Below are 24,266 nucleotides of genomic sequence, written 5' to 3'. Positions count from 1 at the left end.
GAAAAAGGGATTTTACAAAGGAACTACATGACATAGAGGTTATCGAGAGGAGGGAGGAGCGCTCTTCATAGCTGTGTAATAAATTATGAAGGCATGTTCCTAATGTATTACGTCAAGACTGTATAACATATTTAGGAGAGGGAGAAAAAAAAAAAAGGGAACGCAAAAAAAAAAAAAAAAAATGGAGAACCAAGTATGTAAAGTTACGACATCATTCATTTACCATAAAGATTAGATTTAGGTCCCTGCGAAATACTCGAGGTTGTTTCTACTCTGGATAGAATTAAAGGAAAATTTAAACAATTACCTCCAGTACGTCGAGTGTGCATGTGTGCTGACACGATGGCGTTGATAATCAGCTGTGATAGTGATTTATGCAGTTCGGAGTCCACTCAGTGGATAACAATCTTGTCAACTTCTTCCTTTGCTTCGGTCCATGTCTCGAGGTTCTTCCGTGCCCAGTCCAGGTGGCAGCGGGCGTAGGCTACCTACAGAGGAAGAAGGGAAGTGAAGCGAGTTAAAAAAGAGAACAAAGAATATCTCAGATGTAATGAAAAAGAAAACGGGTTTAGCGATTAGGTGAATGGAAGGTTCATACCATATATCGACGTAGATCGTCTTCCTTTTCTTTCTGGAACCGTTTTAGATCTTGCAAGACACCGGAACTAGCATCCTTGACATCCTTCTCCGATACTTGGAGAGCTTGCTCCAACTGGAAATGACGATGTGATACACGACTCGATTAGCACAAAAAGGAACTGGTTCTGAAGCCATAGGAGTGTTAGAAGATGTCAAAAACTGACCTGCAACAAGGTCTCTTTCGTTTTCCCAATTTGGTCCCGTCGGGTTCTCTCCGGGTCAACATCAACAAAGCCATGAACGGCATGGCTAATTCGCCCAAATATCTTATTCGTTACGAAGTTACCACTAGGGCTCTTACGGTGACCTGGTGAAGGTAATGGGGATTGCTCGAGAGGCCTTTGAGGTAGGCCCTGGGATGCAGATGGCTGTGGAGAATCACCAGTCCCGGTCGGGAAATCAGAGTCAATCGAGGCGGTATCTTCGGCATTTGATCTCGTTGCTTCAGGTGTTGACGTTTCCGGGATACTGGGTGCAGATGATTCAGATAATGACCTTCTTGGTTTCGTGGTTGCTAAGCTGGCCCCAGTACGATTCAGATATTGCTCAATCCTTTTGGCTTCCAGCTCACTCCGCTCTAGGGAATCTAGCATTGCCCTTTTCTTGCTGAGTTCATCGCGAGTCATTTCTTGTTGGATTCGCTTGAGGATGCGATAGCGGAGAACATTCCGGACGACGCCAGCAAATTGTGCACTTTCCCTCATTGGTTCTGCGAATGTTGCACCAAGAGTAGAAGAGAGCTCTTCAGTCTCAATATATGAGGTGTCGGCTGCCTGTCCAATTCGTTCTATTGCTGCGGCAACTGTGGCGGAAGGTTCGGAGAGGGAAAACCCATTGTACCGGGCGCCAAGCTCCATCAGGTCCGCAGCAAGGGATGAAAGATGCGTCAAGGTGCGTCGGTTTACTTTTTCGATATTTCCTTGCAATAGCAGTTCCAGCTCACGAGTTGACGCCTCGAAGTTTACAAAGTATGGGTCTAGGTCTTTTTCACTTAGGTTGCGCGACGTTGGCGGGAACCGATTAAGGAATGGCACATTTCCTGGGGTTGATGAAGCATGATCCGAAAGGGATGAAGAGGTGGCCGAAGATGACTTTAGCTTCGCAGATGATGAAGGGATTGGAAGCCAGGCATGTGCGGGTTTCGGATTAGCAGGGTCGAGGGGAGGCGCTTTGAGGTTGTTCTTGGGGATGGAGGAGACAGGATGTGAATGAAGTACTTCAGTCTGTAGGAATGTTAGACACTTGGAGGATTCACACGCCAGATAGTGGTCTCTTATCAGACAGATGCAACTAACCCAGCTTGCATTCGGATCTAAGAACCTCCACCAGACTCCGTCCTCCCGGATCACCTTCATCCGCCGGCATCTGTTCAAGAAGACCGCTAGCATGCGCTTTCGCAAGTCGATAATGGAGCTATCTTCCTTAGCCTTGGTAGGTTTCGCTGCATAATCGGCCATTGTATGTTTCTCAGGTATGGGAGGGATGATGAGAGTTGGGTGAAGATTGATGAGGGTAGCGCGCAGAGAGCTAAATTCGGAGTATCGTCGTCGCACTTCCAGATCCTGCAAGCATGCAATGTCAGGGAGAAACAAAATAGTAAGAGCAAAACACAATATCCCTAGCTACTCACTTACCCCCGTTCGTATTGTATAAACAATGAAGCTGCCTCCACTCTCGTGGTTTTTGCCCGCATGTGTGATGAGGATTGGAAGCTCTGGATGCTCGTAAAGGATCTGCTCTATTCGGCTTTGGTAAATCCCTTTCCTTCGCGGATAGTTTTGATTGTCTTCGGCATGCCCATAATCCTCCGCCTCGTCTTGGTCCGTATCATGGTCGATTGGGCTGTCTAATCGGGAGACATAATCTGGAGGGGGATCAAGTGTCGAGGACGTGGATTGCGGGGTGGAGGGAGCTTCAAAGGCTTGAGGGAGTACTGGGTTAGTTGAAATATCTATGTAAGATTGGGAGTAGCGAGGAATTTCTCACTGGAGGACGCGGGCGCTTCATGAAAAAGATCAGTTGTAGCATCCAGATGACGATCAAAAGATCCGTAGGGGTTGTTGTCCTCGTCGTTCCACATCTTGCCGATGCAGACTCAGGATCTCCAGAAGCGGCTCGGCGTACGATGCTGCGACCCAGGAAGCATGAACGGCGGAATTGTAATGGAAAAAGAGACCGAATAGAATATCGACTACAACGTTAAACGTTTATGATCTGGCGTAGTCAAGCCTGGGGCAGACGTTGCTTGGGATGGCTACAATCTGCATAGGGAGTTGGTGGCTCAGTTGGTGGCTCAGACGTTTGCAGCCTGCATTGTCCGTCCTTGGCTACACGGGGAAGTTATTTACCAACCATGACATCCACCATGTAAACAGCAAAAAATCACGGTTTTATAGCCTCGCGATACCGCTGTTATATGCCCAAATTTCGTTTAAAATAAGAGATGAAGCAGTGATGCACAAAATTTCACTGCCATGTCCTCCGAGTTTTCCTTTGGGGCTCCAATACCAAGTTCCAAATGAACTTCCAGGCTGCAGAATTAAATATAATTGATAGACCACTGCATCGGTGTCAATGATATCCTCTGGTGCCACTAACTCGGAGCAGAAACACCAATGGGGAACTCGATTCCAACATTGTAACAGTCTATCCAAATTATACTAGGCCGTTAAGTGATGACTACTTCGCTTTTGGTTATATCTCCCAGGCGATAATTTATCGGCAACTTTGAAATGCTCCCAAGGTGATGTGCCTGGCAATGATATTTAACTTATCGTCCCCAACCTTTTGGACGCTCGACATTCTCACGGCTATTGCACTAGCACTGATATGCCAGCCGTAAAAATGGAATTGGCCTGTTGATTGTCCTTTTCGAGTTCCGAAAACGCATTTCCTTTCACACGATCCTCACTCTGCGGCAATGATTCCACTATTCTAGCTTCTGGGCTGTCTCGATCCTGAGCCGGCAGGGGCATAACCGTCAGTGTTTTTAACATATTCTTTGGTTAGGCTCCAGCTGAAGACGTGTGTATTCATACCGTAAGCAGCCGTTACGGCCTTGATGATTCCCGGCCCCGAATTTGCCATCTTGCTCTGTTATATGTTCTGTGGTGCCTCTGGCTGATCCCGTTCTGCTCGACCTCATCTAAAATATCTAGAACAAAGTGCACCTGGGTTTTAGTCACTATATCCCTCGCCTTGAGCTGGCACAGGACGCATCCTGGTTGCTCATCCACCAGGTTCCTAAAATATGTCAATTTCCGCGCCTGTGACTCCAAAAGTCATCGTTGTCATCGGTTGGGTACTCCTGACAATGACAAAAATTCGTGTTCCGCGGATTCATTGGCTCTGGTGAAAATGAATAATATGGCAAGGACAACGAATACATATCATACCGAGGACTTGATACTCAAGTTATTTGCTGTTTCATTGGGTAGTATGCCGACCAATATTTCTCTTTTCGGTGCAGGTTATTGACGGTTGCGAATACCTCTCGAGGCTCACTCTTCGTTTATTTCCCTTTAGATTCAGATCCAGATGCTTCATGCTCAGAGGTTTATCAGGTTCTGTACATGTACATTCCTATATATTTTATAAACCTATACCAGGCAATTTTGCCACCAGAAACATAGCGCCAACTAGGAGATGCTATGTATTGTCCAGTTTGATTGGGACTGATGTTCCCAGAGGCTTGTTATTGCTACTGACAAACCCATACGTGTGTTTGTATATGCCTTCTACCATTTCCTCATTAATACCATCTACTGTTCAGGATTTGCCTCCAAGAGAGGATTCTTCTCTCGGAAGAGCTAGAAAGAGGCTTTCTCGATTCTATCCACAACTTCGGGCGTATATAAACTGCAAAATACAGGGTTACAGGGTTACCGCTACCAAACTTCGTTTCGATAGCCCGTGGATCTAATTTTCAGTCATATTATTTATTTCTGGTTCTCTTATCATTAACGCTCCCATTCTTGAAGCGACGCGGGAATATTACTTTGAAGTAGAGATAGGAGAGATTGGAAAGACAATAGAAATACAGAGGTGCAAAAGTATAAAATAAGATATTATCTTCCCCCGCAACAATTTCGGATCGTACCATCATACTGGCATTGATGTTATCCATACTTGAAAGCTTAATTGACACTGTATGACCGCATATGACAAGGTGGCCTTTCTATTCTTACGGCTCCTTCGCTCCGGCGACGTGGATGGGTTCTTGTCTTCTCCTTTCCCTTTCGTGTTGACGGTCCCGGGTCACCATCAGCATAACTGTCCATAGAATCACTACTCATCGTCCGCTCGAGTGTTTCATCACTCCCATCGCAGACCAATATACTTTCGCGGGGCTTTTGCCGTCCGTTCCAATGTGATCCCGCACCGCTCTGCCCTACCCTCCTCTCTGAGCGTTCCCGATCTCGTGGACCCGGACACGAACGTGAACGCTGCATCTCCCTTTGCTTGCGAGTATCTCCGCCGTAGAATCCTCCAGTTGATCCCCGCTTCCTCCCTTGGTGCCCGCCGGGCTCTAAACAACGGCGTTCATCGGAACTAAATCTCCTCGTAGCCCCCTTGCTGCCACCATTTTTCGCAGCGGGCGCACATGTATTTCTGTTTGGTTGAGATCGAGGACCCGGCAGCGTCTGCGGCACTGATGCTGGGCATCTTGAGCCCCGCTTCCTGCTGGCTTTCCGCGGCTCTCTTCCCTCCTGTCTCTCATGTATTCCCGGCTCTGCATCCACTAGTCTGATACCTTTGCGCTGCTCCGGAACACGGAGAGAGATGAATAAAGCTAATGCGGAGAAAAATAGGAACACCAGTATTGATGCTGCGAGGATGCCGCCTTGCTCTTCTGGGGTCCAGGAATTCCAACCTCCATTGGCTTGTTGCTCTAATTGCTCTTTAACTGTTGTCTGAGAAGAGGTGGATATGGGAATAAGCGTTGCCATAGCTCCCGGGGGCCAGGTGAACTTGGTACGAACCTTTGGTTGCGTTCTGGCGGCTGGTTACCCCGAAAGGCTGACGCTTATTGGTGAGGATCTTGAGTCCACATCGACATTGGCAGCATGTATGATTTCTGACTTGGAGCCAATCGGGAAGTAAAACGGCCGTTTAATATGGATGGGCGTTGAAAAGAGGGACTTTTAGTTGGCTTCAGGGATTAAAGTATTTGATGTGTAGCTGTCACCGATTCAATAGTGCAAGTGGCGAAGAGATATCGATGTGGAAAGGGCCATGTCTCTACATCTCCTAAATAGAGATTTGTAGTGCGCAGGGTGACGGCCGAATAACACCAGCAGAGTTGACCACGAGAAAACAAAGAGGAACCTTGATATTCCTTATAAAAATAAGTGGAATGTCAAAAAACGTGCACAAAGGATTTGGAGTAAAAACTGTCAATGGCCTCAAGGGAGAGGAAGTAAATTTCGACCTAGGCAGCAAGGATATCCTCGATGGAAATATTTATTGCGGCTGGATATTCGGATACATTGTGTAAACAGCCACCACTACAGATATGATGGTAGCTACTACCAAAAAGAAACAGGAAAGGGAGGCCTGGATGCGCCGTGTTAGTGTATGTATGTACTCTACATAAGTCTCTCTATCTCAAATTCTCAACATGACTGGCTTTGTAGCAACTAGAGCTGGCACTCCCGTGTCCAGTTTACCTTTAAGCATTCAACAGATACATACACCTGCAGCAAACATTTTGGTTTTAATTCCAGAAAGTAAGCGGATTATAGATAATAGTGACCGTTAAACGCGAGGGGTGATCACCCAGTCCTCCTTCCCACCAGTACGGTTTCCATTGGACAGCTGTTAATTCCCATTCCCTTGTCCATTCCCGTTTTCCGGATTCCTGGTAGGCGGTTGTCCATTTCCTGGTGGCCCGTTGGCTGGATTTCCGTGGCCATTCTCGTTTGCATTCCCATTTGCTGGCTGCTGGTTGTTTGCTTGCGCTGCATTGTCCGGTTGTGCGTTCGCTGGCGGCCCGTTATTAGCAAGCGGTCCGTTGGCGGGTGCATTCGCCGGCTGGATTGGTTGTGCTGGCTGAGGATTAGAAGGTGGGTTGACTGCCTGAGCTGCTTCAGCTTCCTCTACTTCACGTGTTTCTAGCATCATTTTGTTCATCGCTACGTTGTGGTAGAACACAATAACGAGGTGGGTGCCCAATCTATATACGGCGAGGGCGAATACAGGTATTAAGACTAGAATGATAACGATGACATGACTGGGGCGCATGGCTTTATGCACTAGAATCGCCCTGAAGAAGAGTTGGTGGTTCTGGTGTTGAGACAGGACAGCTGGAGATGCTTGATATACCCGCGTCGCAGGCACTTGAATATCGAAATTTTTAGAGGCTCGCATACATACTCAGGCATAAAATCCATGCGATATGCTGTCGTAAGAGGGGTTAAACAATCCTTGTTCAAGGTGGCGGCGGACGTGATTCAGTGGCAGATGTCTCAGGGGCTAACGTTGGATGTGTAAAAAGGGGCACTTTACCATCGCTTAGCAAGTTAGAAGCAAAAAGTTGGAAAATTAAGAACATACCATTATGTGGATGAAGTCGCCCCAATAGCTACTAGGTTGGAGTTGAGGAAGAGGTGTTTCATATCAAAATAAACAATTGACAGGGACGCTTCGCCCAGCAACAAAGAGGGAACTGTCGTGATTTAAAATGGTCTGTGACCAGTGAGAACCAACAACAAAAAGAATTCCTCCTGATGGTTACAAGGAAAAAAATATTTAATAATATCTATGAAAGAAATTAGTAACCACAATCAAACAGAAAATTCACACCTTTCTTTGTTGAAAGTCAGGGTGCTACACTTTTTCTCAAAGCGCTCACTCATCACAATCAATAACCGTCCTCAGATGAGATAACCAGCAATGGTGCATCTCAACTTTCCGACCCTGACTCCACAGAACTTCCAGCCCTTGACTGATCCAGCCTTTGTCCAAGGACAAAGTCTCAGATGGGGGTACAAGGAGAAGAATCTTCGCGCCGCGAATGACTCGAACACCCAAGATAAACACGTCTGGGTTGGAAACCCAGCCTAGAACACCATCTCCACCGGCCCCTCCCATTGCATCGATCAACGCGGAAATGCCCTCAGAAACCCAGGAGTAAAGCTGTAGAGCAAAGTGTGTGTTTCCTGGCCTCAATATTATTCGCGTTAGAACTTTCGCCCATGTCTCAACCTCCCGCACGTCTTCAACGAACAAATTCTGTTTCTCTTCTTGGAATAGAACTGTGCTTTTTGTCTGAAATTTCTCGAGGAGCCTGGGAACAGGAGTGAGACTTGTAGTATTGTCGATACTTGGAACCAAGAGGTTGATTGGCAGTCCTAGGAATCGACCCATTGCTTCTGCACATAGTGTTGTAGAATCAACAAAATTTTCGGAAAGGATATCGGCCAACTTAGAACTTGCAGCGAGAGGGAGTAATGCAGTGGCTTGGTTTGTGCTATTAAATTCAAGAGAAAAAAGTATGGACGCTGCTTGAGCTGCAAGATATCTGATGCCCTCATCATCGTCGATTAACATCCCATACAAAACAAGACATGTTTGCAGGAGATAGGGTTTAATCGTAGAGTGGCTGCTGCTTATTCTTAACCCCAAGAAGAAAATTTTCATTGAGACTGCAGCTGCATGGCGGGTTGAGAATTCCTATATGATTGGTGAGCCAACCTGCAACTCAGAAGGGGATAATCGGCAATAACTCACCGTTTCATCAGAAATGGCAAATCTTAGGCGCTGGTTCCACTTATCCAATCTTGCTTTGAACTCTAGGGTAAACTCAGGGGCATCGGATGATAGCATGCTCAGTGCCAAGAAGCATCCCCGCAAGCGTAGTGACGCATTAGCCAAATCACGATTCCATAAACTGACACCATCGCTGTCTTCTGGTATATCTACAGATACAACCAATTGTCGTAAGGAGGCGAACTCATCCGATATCTGAGTATGATGTTCAAACAGCAACATCAAGTCGTCCGCTAGGTTCGAGGTCATGGTAAGCTGTATTTGCTGAGAGCGAGCGCCCTGAATCATGGCAATGTAGAACTCTATTCTCCGTATCTGCGACCTTTTATGGGAGCAAAAAGTGTGCTGTATACGGTCTAGCAACCAACAGGTGGTATCAGAGTCTAGTGCTGAGATAGAATTCATAAAAACCAATAGATCTTCTAATGCGAGATTCTGTGCTAGCATGATGCTAATTTTAGAGACAGAAATTGCTTTTAGGAGAAGAAATGAAGATCTGGGAATTGGTGTATCGGCCTGTGAGAGTAGTTGGCTGAGTAAATCGAAAAGGCCGTGGTTTTCCAATAATGTATTGATTTGTGATAGGACAGTGGCTAGTTTCCGGTCAGTCGGTTTAAATTGCATCCGAAGCCATTGGAAATAAAGGATCACACGTACTTTCAAGGCCACAGCGGATACCAGCCTGAACGACATCATTAAGTATTTCAACCAAGGTAGCCTGCACAAAGTGAGACTTGGCCCACGGGAATAGATTGTTGCAAACTTCCCTTACAGTGGAAAAAGCCGTTCCAGAGTTATCTAGAACGAATGAGTGAACATGCCTTTGAAACAGAGTGATGCACCTTACCTAACCAGTAACCGCTCGAGGAAACCCACAGCCTTTGCAGAGCATATCTAATACATAATGCCGTTCCGTGGATTTGGTTCTGAGGGATAGATTCATGGGAAACTGCGGAAAGTTCGCAAACACTCGCCAGTATCTCTTCATGCCGGAGAAGGGACGCATATATCCTTGCTGAGTGCTCCCTGACACCCCAAACGGGACTTCGAAACTGTTCGAATACAAGGATTTTTAGGAGTTTGTCTTCATCCCCTGAGAAAGATGGTACCTTCTCTCCAATTAGCTCAAGGGCTGGGAAAACTCGTTCTGTTTTGATGGAAAGTTCCCATAAATGCGAACTCGACCCTTTTGACTCATTCACGATAGGATCTTGTAGGAGTTGGGCCAATAGCTCAATTAAACCGGGATACTTTTGAAAGATGATCCTGCTCCCTAGTTCAGATCCAAAATTTCCACCTAAGCCTACGCTGCATCCTGCCTTGAAACGACACATCCGATTCATTAAAGCCTTGAAGAGCATCAATCCGCAATTGCGAATCGCCCACCTAAACTACATGTTAGCCAGATATAAATCCAAACGCGAAGGATGAACTACATTTTTGATCCCAAACATTCAGCAGATATCATTAGGCACGGCATGACATAAGCTTCTGTCAACGTGGCCAATTTGGTATTCGTGAAAATATCCTTCAGGCAATTTAAAGCATGAACCTGTGGCAATTTGATATCTGATCCAATAGCACCACTGGGCGTATCCAGGCTAGCAATTTCCTGAAGATCACGCATGATTTTGTGGAAAATAGGGCCATCAGGCTGAGAAGAAGCTATCCCTGTGACTAGTGCAGGGAGGCCCGCGGATCTTCGGGTCAGCTTCGAAGCCTGTGTATCGATAATTGCCAAAGCATCCTATTGCGGTTAACAGTAGATTTCAAAAGAGAGATACGTAAAAAGCAAATACCTTGTACCAGATGTTCAGGAGGCCGGAAGCGCTAGGGTCCTTCGTCTGGGCACATTTTTGACAGCAAGCCGTGAAAGTCTGAGAAACCGCTGAAAATGCACCACGATGTCGTAGCTCAGCAAGTTGTGTAAAACTTAGCGTTCCAATTTTGTTTAAATCGGCTTCGACGAGCCCACTACCGGAAGTGTCAGGAGCGTAGCTCGAATTTACTAATATTGCGTAGAGAAGCATACTGTTTATTTTGTGTCAGCACCATCCAAACTAGAAGCCATTTAGAAATTACCTGGATTCCCGCAAAGCACGCCAAGAGCACGATAACAAATCCTTCGGGCCCCTCAGCTCATCTACTGCGTCCTCATCTTGACCTTCAGGGGAATCTATACAGAGAATGTCCCTAACACCAAGCCAAATATTTTCGCAGACTAAAATGAGTCGATCGTGATACAACCTCCAATATGGGCGCCCCGTCTCCGGGGAAGGGAACACCGAATGAAATTCGGGGGTCGACACTATATACCTACTCACGGTAAATAAGAAACGCACTTCATCACACTCGAATGAGAGCTAAGGGATTTCCTACCTCAACGCGGAGATATATCCGTGCACAGAAGTCTCCCGAATTGCGTTTTGAAACGAGCCATCAGTTGAATATAGGTTCTCCTCCAAAGTTGAGAGAAGTCGTTCCACAATAGTCTGTTTTAGCTCATACCAGCTCCCACTGCTGTCTAATGTTGTGTTGGAACTGGCAAGGTCAAATAAAATGTGATAGAGGCGAGCCACTGCATCAGCATGATCAGCTCTACTAGTGCCACTGGCGACGCGCTCCGCTCTTTCCAGAGCCTTAACTAGTTGTAGCCGTGAATGTGAATAGCGCCCATCTGGGATGTATTTTTCTCCGTCATTCTCGAGAGATGTTCGGATATGTGTCCGAGGAAACATATTCAGAAGTGCCGAAGCCGTAGCTCGGACGTCATCGAATGGGTTTATAAGTAAATCACCAAGGAGTCTGAAGAGACTTGGTCGAAATATTTCAATACTGCAGTTCCAGGAGGTTTGATCTTGTCCAAGTCTGGACAAGTGTACATCGCCAATTCTGTTATCCAGGCCTGTCTGCAATAACAATACCAATGTTTTGAGTGCCGATATGTGCCTTTGATAGGACATCGTTGGCTGAAGTTCTAGTTCGAGAAATCCCACATACCATCGCAAAAATTCGATATGATCGCCAGCGGTATTGGAGTATCCGACCGCATATAAATCAGTTGCTGCTGTACGTTGATTTGCAAGCTGCGATCCATCATCAAGGCTCGTCGATTTGAGACACGAAGACAGGGAGCCGCGCAACCTAATGATAAACTTTCGAATCAGGCTGAATATCTCTCCTCGATATTGTGGGTCGCTGTCGGTATGCATGTAAGGGAAGTTTTTGATCAGGACTTGGAGGGTATCTGAAGAGAATGGTTTCGTAGTTGAGGGGGCTGCTATCAACAAAGAGAGAGCCGATATCCGTACGGCAGCTTCAGGGTGTATCAAAAATTCACCAATTCGCCCGCTTTCAATAACATATGATTGGCAAGGAGTCGCGGATACCTCTGAGCCTAAAACTGGTTAATTAAAAATCACAACGGACAATTAAGAATTTGTAACTCACTGCCTTCTTGCACAAGGCCTAGCTCTTTGGCTGTGTGAAGAGCAGCGAAGAGTACAGTAAGCTCATCTATCGTGAGATCATATGAACCGAGCTGCAAGTCGTTGCATGGTAGAGTGCGGATAAAGCTCTGAAATCCAGATGGCATCTGTTTGAACAACGGATAGAGAAAATGATCTGAGACCATCTCTAATGAGTCTATATTCTGCAAGGCGATATATTTGAGAGGATCCTGCCAGAGAGGTCTCGAATTACTGGGACTAATGTACAACGAACTATTCTTCATTGACTCGGTCCCTAATCTATGGCAGAGGAGAGTAAATAGTGTTCCAGCAGGAAGGGCCAAATCTCGGTTATTAGAATAAAGGAGAAGAGAAATGCTAAAAATTTTGGCAGTGTAGAACACCAATTCATTTTCTCCAGTCCTTGAACTGCTTTCTCTATTAATAAAACAGCTTATCGGAATACCGAGCTTGATGCAATGTCCTTCTAATCTTGATGCCCAGACCATGGAATTCTCTAGCATCCATATTTTCATAGATTGGATTAATTCAAGCATGGGGAACGCATCTTTTCGGATAAGCCACTCCAAGGAGACTAGGCAAGCCTTGAGCCTTGGCCGGGGTTCACATAGGATGATGTTGGGGACTACCAACTGAACTATGTTTGAACGCACTGACTGAATGATAGAGTCGTCGCGGTGCCTTGAAACAATTCTAATTAGCGACGTTAGGACCAGCCTCATTGGCTTCGGTTTGCGCTCATAACGGTCAAGAAAGAGCTCAAAGGTACAGGTCCAGGGAGGCTTAGATTCGGACAAAGTAAACTCGCGGATCTGAGCATTTATAGAGAGAGTTGTCGCATCAAGAAACGCGCTTATTGCATTACAAATAGCCACCATATGAGATGATGACAGATCGTTGGAAGAAAATGTTCTGAAAAGGCATTTCCAGATGGGGATGATCGATCTAAGGGCCCAGTTAATCTGGCTGATCTTCTAGTTAGACCCAGCCTAGGAAATCGGAAGTAAGCTTACAACAGGGAATCGGCATGCTGGATGAAACTCTTTAACGGGCCTCTGGTGGCCTCGTTAAGCACACGTTCCGGGATAACATCCAAGTCTGGAGAGATCAGACATTGAAGTGGATGGGGTATCTTCTGTTGTTCTTGGGTCACAGGCTTCCCAGCGTCCATTATTCAAAACGGACACTCCGTACTAGAGTATGGAAGCCAAAAGCTATACCCAAAAGTCATAACAGGATTATGCATCTAGCAAATTACTGGTCACATTTTTATATTCGTCCTCAGCTCAGATTTTCGGTGCAAATTGCCATTGATGACTAAACAGATAAATTAGTCAACTAACTTAACCAAGTTAAGTTAGGGCATACGACGGACTCTATGTTTTTCCGATAGCTGTGGAAAAATTATCGGTGCAATCGAGCCTCAAGACCTGATTTTACTCTCCATCTTTTTTATTGCGACTATATCCCCCTGTATAAATACGACCTTTGCGGAGAACGACGGCATAGCCAGGAGCGCGGTTGGCGCTCGAAACCCTCCTCCTTTCCATTCTCCACATCTCCTCACTGTTTTTGGTACAATATAATCGTAATTTTTCGTCATGTCTATCTGGGATACTCTCTCAGGACGCAAGACCTCAACCCCCTCTAGTCCCCCCAGTCCCCCTGCTTCTACTTTCGATCCTACCTCCGCCCAAGATGCTTCCTCATTCCTCTCTGGCACCGCAATGCCAGACCCCTCATTATTACATCCTCTTGCCGGACTGAACAAAGACACGTTAGATTACCTTTCGCTCGAAGATTCCGCCCTCGATGACCTACCCGGCTCTCGCTCCGCACTCCCTTCAAGGGGTTGGTCAGACGATCTCAGTTATGGAGCGGGAATTACATATCTAACGGCATTGTCTATTGGGGGTACATGGGGTCTGATTGAAGGACTCCGGAAAACGCCTGTTACTGCGCCTCCAAAGCTTCGACTGAACGGCGTCCTCAACTCGATTACCCGACGGGGCCCGTTCCTGGGTAACTCTGCGGGTGTGATTGCGGTGGTATATAATGGCATTAATTCGACTATGGGGCATATTAGAGGGAAGCATGATGCGGCAAATAGTATATTGGCGGGCGCTTTGAGTGGCATGTTGTTCAAGAGTACAAGAGGCCTGCGTCCGATGATGATATCTGGTGGGATTGTCGCTAGTGTGGCTGGTGCTTGGGCCGTACGTATTTTGACTTTGACCTCCAATCCTAATAATCAACTGTTGCTAATGGTGCTTTTTTTCTAGGTTACGAGACGGGCGTTCTTCTCATAATGTCGGTGTGATTCTCGATTTGGGTTCAAGAAAATCATATTCAGTTTGAGGTCGGCGTTTTACCCTGTCATTCAGCAACGTCATTTGAGATTTCCCAAATGAGAAAAGAAATGTCGCTCGTATCTTTCAAGCTTTTTGCTTCTATCTTTCTATAGCGATGTATTAAATACCTAAGCAACTTTTCTGACTCTCTCTCTCTTTCCACTCTGGCGTGCATGTGGAGCATCTTCTTTGCTATTTTCTCCTTCATCAGAGAATTGCACGATACGGGTTTTCTTCTGTTGTACATATAGAGGACTTTATTTCGATTGTCTTTTCTTTCTGTTTTCATTATTTTGTCATTTATCTCCAGTGATGCCACGTAATTTTCTCTTGATTGATCCCTTAATTTTATTATTCTTCTATTTCGTGGAAACTAAATACTTGTGGGACCTATATACTTGTGGAACATTCTTCCCGTTGAGTCCCTATCGCTGAGTTTCCATGTACATGTAAATCTCCTATGTGTCATTGCAATCATTCACAAAAATGAAAAACGAAAGCGAAAAGGAAAAATGAGGACCGCCATTCGGCGCTAACAGCTAAACTCATCACCAAAGGCCCTCTGGTGATCGCAGAAGGATTATACCTACAACATCCATACTACTGCAATACTAGAAACCCGAAAGTGCCAGCTGAATCCAAGTTTTTCTACCAACAGGCTATACATCTTTCACACCGCCGTGTTCTCGACAGTGTTGTTATCAGATCAACCACTTGGTTGCTGGGCAGAAGGAACAGTGTGGACTCGGAGTCTTCGTCCAACCAACTCTTATACGCGTTTCCCGCGTAAATATACAACATCCATGTAGCTATCACGGAAACAACTGTTCATGTACTCTTCTCTCAATTTTCATCAGATTGCATGCACTTTTACCTTAAGCGTGTGTTACAAGGCTAACCGTTTGGCTCCTCAAACATATTGTGTGAAGCGTGGATATACTTCGAGCCTGAAAGTGAAAACAGAACCCTATATCATCCAGATACCCAAGGGAAAAATGGAGCCTTCTATCCCAGTTGTGGGGAGGAGGGTCGCTACTGTTAGCGACATGATCCAATGGCTTTGGCATGATGGATTCTACCGTGGTGAAGTCGGCTGGTCGGCAGAATGGGATCCAGGTGCAATATTCGGAACCCCTAATTCTACCTCAGGACCATATGTCTTTGGCGTTTCCACATTGTGTGGCGAGAAAGCTGGCCGACCGCTACATCTTGAACCAAATGTCGATAAAATTTCTGACGTAGCTGTGGAGGGAGCTGCGAATGCAGGGTCTCCAGAAACACTCTATGGAGACGCCCATGCGAAGTACGTTAAAACGATGATCAGACAACATAAAAAGTTGCTTCCGGATGCTCTTCAGGAAATCGATCAACGACTGCTGAAGGCGGGGGTATCGGCAGAAGAAGTGACGTCTCTCACTAATGGGAGGGCAACAGATGCATATAAGAAGCTAGCACGGCTGGATCAGGTAACAGGAAAATGTTCTCCATCCTCTCGACTACAATTCCGTGTCATATATGATATTTTACCAGGAGAATGGAAGGTGATGGATGTTTACCTTCCTCGGACGTGTCGGCTAGGGGACTTTGAGGACACCATGCTCCGTCATCGACTTGTGTTGGACCTGAGGCATCCCACATCACTTTCGTATGAAAATTTACCCGAAAACCTGGGAAGCCCTCCGGAGGGATCACAGTCTGGTGCCGAATCGCGAATCCTTACCAAGAAGCCAGGCTTGTGCAAGAAAGTTTGGGCGTACAAGATAGCCGAGGGGGATCAGAGTGATACAGAAAGGAGGAACTTTGAAGGATGGAAAGCACTGTGCGATGAGCAGGACTTCACGGACCTCATGCAAGCTTTGTTGAAAGACGGATCGAAAGAAGCTAAAATGGCAATTGTTTGTCACGTACGGAGAGATACTAGTAACATCCCCGTCCACCCAGAGCAAAGGATAAACTGACCAGCCATTTGGTAGGAAATCACCCTTGAGACGGCGAAGCGGATGATAGAAAGACAGAGTGAAACAGAAGTATATAAAAAGTCGACATTCTACACATGGGATGGAGAGTTGGATAACTCCAGTGACATGGGAGAGGCCAACAGTAACATGGCAGTTGACGGATGCATGCCAATCGCTGATGTCTTTGACTGGAGCCAACTGATAGACGAGGAGGTTGCACAATGGGAGGAGGATTCTCCAAACTAGGAGTATAATTGTGTGTATTATCTTGACAGCGTAAAATATTCCAGGTAGCCATTGGTGCTAGGCGTTCTAGGGGCAATTGATGAGGGACAAAAATAAGCCATCCTAGAGGTGTTCGGTAAAAATGTAACGATCGTTTTTGAGATCGGATAGTTAGTGGCTGAGAATTTACACCAACCTTAATCCGGATACTGTCACTACTTCTAAAAAGGAAACTGTGATTTTTTTTCTTTTCGATATTTTGATGGTTGAACACGGCATGAAAGAGGTCTGACCGGTTTATGTGCAAGTGCTAATCACATCAACATACACTCAAATACTAGTAATGTTGGACATCTACTGTAAGTTATGGTTATTTGGCGGTGCGCTAGTCGCAACAGGAAACCTAAGGGCCCAACAAATAAAATCGAGCAAATTCTAGGCATGGTAAGATATAAGCTCTCGACTAGCAGGTTACATAATGGCGAATTCTCGTTATCACTTTGGGCAAAAGAGCTTGATCGCCACCAGCGCCATGCTACCACAAACATTTATATCGTAGATTTTTAACTACCTTTTTGCGATAAAGTCTCGTTTATTAAAGGAGTGGTAATTCGGTAGTAGTGCTTTGTAGAAGCGCCTGCAGTCAACATACAGGGCATTATCAGCCAAATTCTGCCTCCTCACACCGCTTTTATCCCGCCCAAACTCCAATGGTCTCCGCCCCGCCACCAGCTCCCGCTCTTCCCGCTTTCCGCCTCCCGGTTCCCGCTGCGCCTCCATAGTATGTATTCATTGCCGTCACTGCCCTATGGCTTTATACATATGATAACCCCTTGTGTTGTCCGGGGTTAAAGACAACATAATTTCTCCACGTTGACACTATTACAAGCTCCGCGAGCGAGCCAACTTCGTGCGCCGCCTACCTGTGGGCCATGCACCGTCTTCCGTTACAGAAGCCCGCAGTAGGGCCATCCCCTCCTCAAAACGATCTCAACGCCGGTGCCCAGTTCCTGGTCACTCCAGATTCCGATCCTCACCAGCCGCCATCCTTCCACTCCGCAGCCCAAGGCCACCTTGCTCTGGGATCAGAGAACGTAGATGCAAACCTTTCTAGAGACAGCTATTCTGACGGCGGAAATAACTACGTGCTTTCGAAACCTGCTCCAAATAATAAATCACTTCCGTCTCAAGCAACACAGTCAATCTCAATACCACGAACACCTTCGCTTCAAATATACACGGATCTGCCATCGATCCATACGACTGCACCACTCTCAAATGGCCCCTGCGAGGCCGACACACCCATCCGCGCCAGTTCATTGTCTAGTAGCCTCCCCCGCCGCACGCCAAGTATTCGGACTGCGCTCGCGGCGGCTCACTCATGTGCTGGGTCGATATCCCCGAACTCGGCTTTCTCGTCGCCACAGCTGGCGGCCCTGGTCGATATTACCCCACTGCCTTCTCCCACCTTTCTGAGGTCCTCGTCCTGGAAATCTGCAACTAGCAAATCGCCATCCCGGACGCCCTCTCCCTCGCCAATAAGTGGGTCTACGTTTAGCATCCGTAGAATAGGATTATCGGAACGACCCAGGTCGTCATCCGACCGACAGCAGGCTCAACCCAACAGTGAATTTCAGCTACCGGAACCGGAAGAAGCCCCTGATGCTATACGACAAAATATGCACACTCGAAATCGGAGCCTAAGTGACTATAAACCTGATACACTTCATGTTCCTCCGTCTCACAAGGCTGCTCCGTCCAGAGCTCTGCTCCATAACCACACGACAGCACTTGCTCAAGATATGGCGACCCGCAACAATATGCATCGTGAGGATTATTTAGCTGTCCAACGTGGGATATCGTCCCCTTCCCCTACACGTCTTCCAACTCCTCCGCGAATTGCGCCAAATTGCCAAGGTAGCAGTGATACAGATCATATACCAATACTAGTTTCACCCGTGCCTCAAACCCCAATATACGATGTTATATCGATTAGAACACAACAACCCCGTAGGTACCGGATGCTCCGCAAACTAGGTCAAGGAACATTTAGCAAGGTTGTTCTAGCTATGAGAGACGATCTTGGCGGAAATATCAGCTCTACCTCGGGTGGCAGCAAGATACTGTCCTCACGGCTAGTTGCTATAAAGGTGGTCGAGTACGGCCCGGCCGGAGGAGCAAACAAAGAAAGAGTTGAAACCTCCTTAAGTCGAGAAGTCGAGATTCTCAAAACCCTGAATCATCCCTCCCTTGTCCAGTTGAAAGCATTTGGCGGCGATAACAAACGAGCTTTGTTAGTTTTAGACTACTGCCCTGGTGGTGACTTATTCGAGTTCGCAAGTCGGGCAGTAAACCCATTATCCCAACATATCATCCGCAGAATATTTGCGGAGTTGGTAGCTGCCGTGCAATACTTACATGCACATTTCATTGTGCATCGGGATATTAAACTTGAAAGTACAGCAGCCCGCTGGATTTTCTCTCAAAACTACACCGTCTTTCTTTCTCCCCTATTTCAATTTCTTAGCTCGTGCTAACTCTCCCGTAATAGATGTGCTTATAAACATCCCTGCGTCCGTGATACAAGATGTGTCTGACTGGCGAACATACCCCCGCGCCCTCGTCACTCTTAGTGATCTAGGGCTATCAAAACGCATCCCTGAACCCCCAACAAGCCCTTTGCTGCATACAAGATGTGGCAGTGAAGACTATGCAGCTCCGGAGATCCTCATGGGACAAGCATACGATGGTCGGTCGACCGATGCTTGGGCAATGGGAGTCCTTTTGTACGCGATTATGGAAAATCGGCTTCCTTTTGACCCCTTGCCGGGAGCCAGAGGCGACCCTGCCAAGCTTCGCGCGCGAACCCCACATCGGATAGCTCGCTGCGAGTGGTCCTGGTACCGGTTTTCCAATGAAGAGGGAGACTGGGACCCAGTTAAGGGAGAGCAGTGGGAAGGTGCCAGAGCATGCGTTGAAGGTCTACTTCGGAGAAGCACCAAACGGATGGGCCTATATGAGATCTCACGAATGCCGTGGGTACACGAAGCTATCGATGACCGAGAAGGGCTGAAAAAAGGGGATATTGAAGTTCCTTAGCGAGCTAGGTATTTTTATATATCATTACTACACGTCTCCTTTTCGCTAACCTACCTCTTCCTCCTTCAACTTTTGTTCTTCGTCTTCTTTCTCGTTCACCCCCAGTGTCTTCTCACCATTTTCTCGATTCCTTTTTTTCATTCTCTTTTTTTTCTCTAGTCCTCCTCTTCGATTTTTGCCATGGTGACGTTGAATGCTACATATGATTCCAGCCACCAACTTCGATCCTTTCGGCTTTACCTTGCTGTTCCCCCAGCGATTCAGGGGGGCACACAATAAAGGAAAAACGCTTTTTTCCTGCAACGGTATTCCCCTCCCACAGGCTTACCCTTATGATTTTGTTTCGCATGAGGACAAATGGTGATCATTTTCCTAATCTACATTTTTTGAATTTGCACAAACTTCCTTGTCTCACAACTCTGTATATAATAGAAGGATTACACATAATGTACATATACATACCTATATACATAAAGTCCAATAGAATAATCAGATATAAGGATGCAAGAAAGCAATTGAGTAATTGCAGTTCGTACTAGTACCCGTCATGAAGGCTCCCAAGGAGTTCGGCCGATGCCAAGCAAAATTCGCATAGAAAAGGGTTGGTTGATCAACAGATACCCTGCCGTAGTCCATCTATAACGTCATGATTCTGCAGGTAGCTTGAGGCCTAATAACCCTCAGGCTTAAAAAAATTATGAGAACCCAAAATGCCACAGAATTATAAATGTCATAAGGGTAGTGACATTATTAGAAAAGGTGTGGTCTTCCTCACGCTTAAAAAGCATTTCAGGAATCAAAAATTCCCCAGGAACTATTATAAAAATGTTCAAGAATTGATGGCATTCTTATAAAGTGTGATATTCGGCACCCTTTCCCCATGGCAAAATGTATTCTTTAAGGAATTTTAATTGATGCACTATGAGCTAGTAGCTTTCAATTCTATTGAAAATAAGTGATTGTAGAAGTGTATCTCAAAAGGGGATCCCACCAATCTTCTCTCACGTCCGTTTCTGCCCTACCCCCGGCTGCTTCGTTGGCCCAAGCAAGAAGTCAAAATCGAAACACCAGGAGGAGTGCATATAAAATGGCTATGTGCAGCTAAGGAAAGGATGATCAACCGGCTGGCTTTTGAAGTTCGAGGACAGATAGCCGGTCCAACAGAATCTAGCACCCGATGATGTGCGATTTCTGAGTAGGGCGAGGCTGGTAGAGTTAGGAGACAATGTTAGAGAATATGAAGCCTGGATACGGTTGTTGCTCAACGCGAATGAGATAGCCCGTGTAATTCTCCAGTTACTTAGGAAGACTCTTGGAAAACAGCAATAAGCGATGTAGAGTTGAGATCGTTACTATTAGTTGCCCCTTCACGCAAACATGGATTTCAGCAGCAGTCTTTCGAACTGCCTATCTCGAAGGGAAGAAGGTTTGATGAAGGTTTGATGATGGAGTCATTCGAAAGCTGTTCCGTTTAGTGAATCAGCCTCCGCCCAGAGCTTTGGTAAATGTTAGCGGCTACCCTATCACGTGCCCCCAACCATATTGTGTTGCTCTCGCTTAGATAGTTAACAATGACAACTACGTTATCCTCCTGCAGTAAACCCTGGCCTCGGACACTAAACCTACCTGTAGCTGCATCTGCGTGGGGTCTTTCAAGATCATCTCAACTTTATCTCTTTTTCTTTTTCCTTTAGGTTAAAGCCCGTTTCATCATCTGGCATTTATACCAACTTGTTGCCAGGCAGGTTTTGTGAGACTTAAACAGCTTCGCCAAAACGGACACCCTTACTCCTCCCTGTCCCTAGATTAATACACAGCGTCTGACGGCAAGACGCTCTGGATTTAACTCGCCTCACATCCTTTTGATCAAGGTGTGGTTCGCACACTATGCTGCAACCGGCTGGCGGTCGCAGTGTATAGATGGTGGGATGGGTGCCGCTGGGGCCCGGGCCACACCACCACACCCACGGGCATATATATCACTATGAGCGCAACCACTTAACAAATTGTTACATTGTTTTTTTGCTATGGATAACCTAATTGTCTATTTTATCACAAAGGAGCGCGTTCTTGCACATATTTATATAGGCCCCTTAACTCATCGTCTCGGGACCCACAACAGTTTGCATTATTATTTTCCCTCAACTCTTACAAATTTCTTAACCCTGAGGCATAGCCCCAGTTCTAATGGCAGAACGCCCCATTCCATGGGATGATGATCCCTGGGAGGAAGCTTATGCGAGTCCTGAATCATCAGGATCAGCCACATCAAGTTTATCTGCGGGGAAAAGGTCTCGAAGAAATCAAGGGTCTTCAGAAGACTCCGATGATTCTATCACCGTACGGGTCCAAAGTTTTCGCGCTGGCGTTCCCTCACTCGTTCAGTTAGGAACAAAGTGGGAGCCAGTACCACTCTCCTCTCCTCTAAGGCAAGAATGGGATACGATTTTGAAGCCGCGAGTACTGGAAATTCTTGAAGAGTACCAGATCGATCTGCAAGCCTCCCATTTCATTTATTATCTAACCGAAACTTCCGCGGAAATGACATCACAGCCAAATATCACAACGCTCATAAGAGCAACCGCAAAGGAGTCTGAACAGGAATGGATCCCCGTCGTGGAAGCTCTCAGGAAATACTACCTCAGTGCCAATAGGCCAGAGATAAATATTGAGTTACGTGATGAGAGATCTGGTGAAAGAACGGAGTGTTACCCTGTTGAATCATCCGAAGCTGTCGTTCCAATCTGGAATAATAACGTGGAACGTCAGATGATTCTGAAGTTACGAGGGAGAGACTGGCTAACCCTATCATTATTTCGGCGAGGTAAACCGTCTGGTCCCAAACCGCTAGTTGTCGTCTTGACAGTGTCGAAAGCTTCTACGCACGACTGGGTCAGTATTCGTGAAGAGCTTGTGCGGATATTGGATTTTTATCACCTCAAATATGTTGGTGTTGAGATACTTCGAGGGGAAAAAGTATTCGGGACCGCCAATAACTATGATAGAATGCTCCTCACTGATGACACGTTCACCAAGGGGATGTCAATGGGCCGCAGTATCGGACCAAGGGGTTCGCAAAATCACGCGTCCACATTTGGGGGCTTTATCAGACTCCAAAATCTAAAGGGGAATTGGCATACTTTTGGTCTTACGTGTTTCCGTTCGGTCGCTCCGGACGGCTGTGGCCACCCGTCCTTGAAGACTTGGCAGCGCGAGGGAATCACCGTTGGTGATAAGACTAATGACTTAGAGATGGATTCTCCGAGCCTGGGGGATGCGGAAGAGACGGCAAGAGAATGGAGAAAAAGCATAGACGCCAGACGAGATAGTACGTTTCAAGAGATTGAACGGCGACTAAATGACCAAAACGACCTTGTCGCTCCTAGAGAAAAGGCTGAATTTATGGTGAAGAAACGGCATATTGATACTGGACTTCAAATAATTAAAAAAATCGAAACTCATTTTGGCCAAGATGATGCACGCCTTGGGAAGGTATATGCCGCGTCCGGCTATCGACAGAGCAATTCCATGGCTGTTGACTGGGCGTTAATTGAGGTCGATGAGTCAAGGATTACTAGCAATAAGGTGAGCCCCCACCCTCCACTCTTCTAATACTGCTACTATTTTCCGCTTTTAAAGGTGACAAATCGAATGGCAGGTGCCATAAATGAGGATATTGAATATCCAATGGTTAACACGGATGGAATATATAGCTCCCCAAAGCAGGCGGCGATCTTCCCCCGAAGTATGTTATATCCTTCCTCGCAATGGGCGAAAATGTGCCAGGAGTTGCCTCGATTGAACCGGACATGGAAGTTTTTAAAATTGGACGCTCGACTGGGTTTACTGCTGGAAGACTTGGGGGGATTGAAAGCTCAACCTTGCATTCTTGGGTACAGGACGAAATGGGGGCCTGGGTGGAAGAAGTTGAATCAAAGACCTATACTATCTTTACCAACAAAAAGTTCAATTATGAGTTTGGAACACGGGGGGATTATGGTTCCTTTGTGCTGGATTCCTATGGGAACTTTGCTGGGTTGTACTTTGGCGGTACCACGGACTTGCGCGGGGTGGGGTTTTTCACAAGCGCAGATGATCTGATCATGGACATCAAGAGGGTTACTGAAGCGAAGGATGTTCGGTTTGATGTCTAGAGATAGCCTACAGTGCCAGGCCATAAATATTGTTGTGGCAGAAAAGTAGTGGGGTGTGCCGATCCTTATGGCATAAGGACAGTACCTAGTAAGCAAGCACCTTCCCGCATAGGTACATACCACCCAGCGCCCTCATATAGTTGGAATTTTATATGTTCTGACAATATGAATAATATGAATATATTTAATAAAAACTTCTTACAACCTTTTCCTTTTCCATGGTTTTCCTTTTTCATTTCTTCATTCCTCTATATGCTTTAAAAATTAGGTTACAAAAATGGCATCAGTCTGCCCACCCAAGGCATCAAACAGCGACATACTTCTTTCAAGTGGCACTCCATTGTGCACTTCATTGCATGACATTGTGCTCCCTAGCCTTAATATTTTAGCATGGAACCTATCCACTCCTTGAAAAAAAAGGGGGGGGGGTGGGGGGGGGGGGGAAGGGATAAGTATCTTCCGCAAGATATTCCCTCGAGGAGGCCTGACTAGGAAAAAAGTGAGAAGATAACCAATCGCAACAAAAGGAGGAGGGAAAGGGGTTCAGACGGTGGGTGAAGCTGTGGAAAGGCGTTTATGGGAGGCGAACAGTGGGATAAT

The 24,266-nt window shown here is 46.3% G+C and overlaps 8 protein-coding genes across 8 annotated transcripts; 4 read left to right on the top strand and 4 right to left on the bottom strand.

The window, feature by feature from the left end:
* Window positions 1–41: 41 nt before the first annotated feature.
* HCBG_01198 (sorting nexin-41) lies at window positions 42–2,871 on the bottom strand (the record flags this gene model as incomplete). The annotated part of the gene is made up of 6 exons (XM_045428248.1): window positions 42–488; window positions 599–712; window positions 804–1,862; window positions 1,935–2,201; window positions 2,274–2,560; window positions 2,626–2,871. 6 exons carry the CDS (start codon window positions 2,717–2,719, stop codon window positions 393–395), a joined length of 1,917 nt encoding a protein of 638 aa, XP_045292223.1.
* Window positions 2,872–3,449: 578 nt separating this feature from the next.
* HCBG_01197 (uncharacterized protein) lies at window positions 3,450–5,588 on the bottom strand (the record flags this gene model as incomplete). The annotated part of the gene is made up of 4 exons (XM_045428247.1): window positions 3,450–3,596; window positions 3,810–3,882; window positions 4,348–4,376; window positions 4,827–5,588. The coding sequence occupies 4 exons, from the start codon at window positions 5,586–5,588 to the stop codon at window positions 3,450–3,452; spliced, it is 1,011 nt and encodes a 336-aa protein (XP_045292222.1).
* Window positions 5,589–6,459: 871 nt separating this feature from the next.
* Window positions 6,460–6,882, bottom strand: HCBG_01196 (uncharacterized protein; the record flags this gene model as incomplete). The annotated part of the gene is made up of 1 exon (XM_045428246.1): window positions 6,460–6,882. The coding sequence occupies one exon, from the start codon at window positions 6,880–6,882 to the stop codon at window positions 6,460–6,462; it is 423 nt and encodes a 140-aa protein (XP_045292221.1).
* A 606-nt stretch (window positions 6,883–7,488) lies between these two features.
* HCBG_01195 (HEAT repeat protein) lies at window positions 7,489–13,050 on the bottom strand (the record flags this gene model as incomplete). Its single annotated transcript, XM_045428245.1, has 10 exons — window positions 7,489–8,313; window positions 8,371–9,002; window positions 9,067–9,207; window positions 9,257–9,795; window positions 9,846–10,156; window positions 10,209–10,440; window positions 10,492–10,725; window positions 10,789–11,806; window positions 11,860–12,824; window positions 12,893–13,050. 10 exons carry the CDS (start codon window positions 13,048–13,050, stop codon window positions 7,489–7,491), a joined length of 5,055 nt encoding a protein of 1,684 aa, XP_045292220.1.
* A 277-nt stretch (window positions 13,051–13,327) lies between these two features.
* Window positions 13,328–14,748, top strand: HCBG_01194 (mitochondrial import inner membrane translocase subunit tim23; the record flags this gene model as incomplete). The annotated part of the gene is made up of 2 exons (XM_045428244.1): window positions 13,328–14,095; window positions 14,162–14,748. The coding sequence occupies 2 exons, from the start codon at window positions 13,481–13,483 to the stop codon at window positions 14,186–14,188; spliced, it is 642 nt and encodes a 213-aa protein (XP_045292219.1).
* A 477-nt stretch (window positions 14,749–15,225) lies between these two features.
* Window positions 15,226–16,434, top strand: HCBG_01193 (uncharacterized protein; the record flags this gene model as incomplete). The annotated part of the gene is made up of 2 exons (XM_045428243.1): window positions 15,226–16,125; window positions 16,204–16,434. The coding sequence occupies 2 exons, from the start codon at window positions 15,226–15,228 to the stop codon at window positions 16,432–16,434; spliced, it is 1,131 nt and encodes a 376-aa protein (XP_045292218.1).
* A 689-nt stretch (window positions 16,435–17,123) lies between these two features.
* Window positions 17,124–20,017, top strand: HCBG_01192 (uncharacterized protein; the record flags this gene model as incomplete). The annotated part of the gene is made up of 4 exons (XM_045428242.1): window positions 17,124–17,194; window positions 17,303–18,571; window positions 18,623–18,870; window positions 18,965–20,017. 4 exons carry the CDS (start codon window positions 17,124–17,126, stop codon window positions 19,510–19,512), a joined length of 2,136 nt encoding a protein of 711 aa, XP_045292217.1.
* A 1,682-nt stretch (window positions 20,018–21,699) lies between these two features.
* Window positions 21,700–23,666, top strand: HCBG_01191 (uncharacterized protein; the record flags this gene model as incomplete). The annotated part of the gene is made up of 2 exons (XM_045428241.1): window positions 21,700–23,097; window positions 23,226–23,666. 2 exons carry the CDS (start codon window positions 21,700–21,702, stop codon window positions 23,664–23,666), a joined length of 1,839 nt encoding a protein of 612 aa, XP_045292216.1.
* Window positions 23,667–24,266: the final 600 nt, after the last annotated feature.

The sequence above is a fragment of the Histoplasma capsulatum genome, assembly GCF_000150115.1.
Source record: "Histoplasma capsulatum G186AR genomic scaffold supercont2.1, whole genome shotgun sequence".
In the NCBI taxonomy this organism is placed as follows: Eukaryota; Fungi; Ascomycota; class Eurotiomycetes; order Onygenales; family Ajellomycetaceae; genus Histoplasma; species Histoplasma capsulatum.
Note: the sequence above shows the minus strand (reverse complement) of the source record. Positions and strands in the feature narration are given on the sequence as shown.